The 2802-nt window shown below is 34.3% G+C and overlaps 1 protein-coding gene across 1 annotated transcript in view; it reads left to right on the top strand.

Annotated features, from left to right (window-relative positions):
• The window catches only part of etv6 (ETS variant transcription factor 6), a 23104-nt gene that overhangs the window by 14047 nt on the left and 6255 nt on the right, over nt 1–2802 (top strand). The window contains exon 4 of the mRNA XM_016452181.1: nt 535–666. Coding sequence (XP_016307667.1) covers nt 535–666 — 132 coding nt within the window. The remainder of the gene's footprint in view (nt 1–534; nt 667–2802) is intronic.

The following is a 2802-nucleotide window of genomic DNA, read 5'->3' as shown; positions in this document are numbered from 1 at the left end:
GTGTGCGTGCATGTGTGTGTGTGTGTGTGTGTGCGTGTGCGTGTGGACTTCCTTCTTGAGAATCATTTCCTTGAAGTTCTTTCAGGAAGCTCTTTAAAATAGGACACAATTTTCATGAGACAACATGAAGACGGACGACTTCCTTCAGATGATTTACAGTCGTCTCATGTTTGAGTGTCTGTCTGTCAGATCATCTGATTGTAAAGTGTGTAATGAATAGATTGCACAAAGACAAAAAAAGTCAACACTATATAAATATATATATGTGTGTGTGTGTGTGTGTGTGTGTAATTTACAATATATGTAATTTTTGTCTTTTTTTCATTTTTATTGTATTAATTTTATTATTTTGTTAATTCATAAAATGTCATTTATTTTATTCATGTGTTTGTTACATTTATTTTATTTCATTTTTTTGCAAATGTCAGTTGTGCAAATACAGAAGGTGCATTGCACAGAAATGTGGACGGCCTTATGCATGTCCAGATGCATCACGCAGCAGTGAGTGAGAGTTTGTGCTGTTGTTGATTGCAGGTGATGTTCTGTACGAGCTCCTGCAGCACATTCTGAAGCAGAGGAAGCCTCAGTCGCTCTCATCGCCGTTCTTTCCCATCGGCTCCTTCCACACGCTGACCGACGCGCCGCTGCAGACGCACAAACTCGAAGGTGAGCTCTTCTTCTGCTTCTGTTAGCGATTGCTGTGGCTGAAAACACTGGCGCTGCGGTTTAAGACGATCCCGGAGGAAGTGCCTGTCTGGAATGTTGACAGAGAAACCGGTTTGACGAGGAAGCGCTGCTGTAGTTAAACAGGCGTTTGACGAGTATGAAGACACAAACAACAGGAATATATGAGAAGACTTCCTGAAATACGACCACACATGTCACATGATGCATCTAAACACACGCTCACCAGAACATCACCAGAATGTGAATGAAGAAGGTCTCTGGGATCTTCTAGTGGTTCAGGTGTGAACTGCAGTCACTGCTGCAAAAACCAGAAAGTTGTTTTATATGGATCAAAAGTGACAGATTTCTTTGAACTCTCTATTCATCTGTGAATCCTGAAAAATAAAATGAATCACGGTTTCCACAAAAATATAAATGTTCTCAACATTGCTAATAATCAGAAATGTTTCTCGAGCAGCAAATCAGCATATTAGAATGATTTCTGAAGATCATGTGACACTGAAGACTGGAGTAATGATGCTGAAAATACAGCTTAAATCACAGAAATAAATTACAGTTTAACAGATATTCACATAGAAAACAGCTGTTTTAAATTACAATAATATTTCACAATTTTTACTGTATTTTTATTCAAATAAATCCAGCTCTAGTGAACAGAAGAGACTTTTTCAACTTTGATCACAGAAATAAATTACAGTTTAACAGATATTCACATAGAAAACAGCTATTTTAAATTACAATAATATTTCAAAATTTTTTCTGTATTTTTATTCAAATAAATCCAGCTCTAGTGATCAGAAGAGACTTTTCACAAACATTAAAAATCTGTATTTTAGTATTTTAATATAATTCAGATAGAATTTTATATATATATATATATTTGTTTTTAAATCATTTAAATTTTAGCTAATTTTAGTAATTTTGCTGTCTGTTTTTGTCATTTTATCAGTTTTTGTTTAAAAACAAAATTATATTGTTTTTAGTCATCTTTATTTCAGTTTTAGCTTATTTTAGCACATGAAGTAAAACTAAATGCAAATGAGAAATGTTGCCTTGGCGTCTAGCTGAAATATAATCAGTTTACATGGTTTTATTTTGGTTAAGGCAGGGTGGGTGATTTGGTTTAAAACCATTTTTTTGTTACGCTGGTTAAAAGTCTCTTCACATCCCGATAGCAGTCACTGAGTTAAGTGCTCTAAATGTATTTCTATAGTCTGTGGAAGGCGTAGGAACATTAAATATTCGACCAATCATATTCCTCGGTCCGAGGGCTACGATTGGCTGTTCTGCCCGCCTGTCAGCGTATGTATTTGCATACCTAAAATTATAAAAATGAGGCGTTATTATTAGGGCTGGGTTTTGACACAAATTTCACGATTCGATTCGATTCTCATTCACAAGCTTGCGATTCGATTCAATATCGATTATTTTGGATATATATCAGGTACAGCACATGCCAAATTTTCTCAAGGAAAAAAAATCTCTTAACTAATGCTGTAAAATATACACGAGAGTCAGTTGGTACTACATTACTATAATATTAAAGGTTAAAATCAATGAAGTTTTTACAATAATAAAGTTAGTTACATACTAATATTTCTACTTCAATTCGTTTTTTGGAAATATAAACATTTAAATGGTGGCTGTCATAAACACTTGATGAATTTATTCAAACATAAATTAAACATTGAAGAACAGTAAAAAGTATAATGAATATATTATATGGTGCATATATTTAGCAAAATGCCCCTCTCAACAGTTTATTTTTCTAGCTGACTAATGAGTTTATGGTCACCAAATATGTTTTTCTGAGGTAAATGTGACGTTACATTGTTTACAAGTCGTTATATTGGCGTCTTTGCGCGGCTGAAACACTGATCGAGCGATTACACGAGACTGGATACGGATTGTAAAGTTGTACTCTTTCTTTTAACTTACCTTCGGATGTTTAGTCATGTTTATTTTGTGCTATAACTAGTAATAAAGCGGAGGAGATGATCAGTTCAGCGATCACTCCACATTAAACAGCGCCAAAACGACATTTATTGTTTAAATACTGCAATACAATGGACAGAATTTGAAATCTGAGACTTTGTTTCATATTAAAAGTACCAA

The sequence above is a fragment of the Sinocyclocheilus anshuiensis genome, unplaced genomic scaffold (assembly GCF_001515605.1).
Source record: "Sinocyclocheilus anshuiensis isolate Anshui unplaced genomic scaffold, SAMN03320099.WGS_v1.1 scaffold1543, whole genome shotgun sequence".
NCBI lineage: Eukaryota > Metazoa > Chordata > Actinopteri > Cypriniformes > Cyprinidae > Sinocyclocheilus > Sinocyclocheilus anshuiensis.
This window is presented reverse-complemented; position numbering and strand designations above follow the sequence as displayed.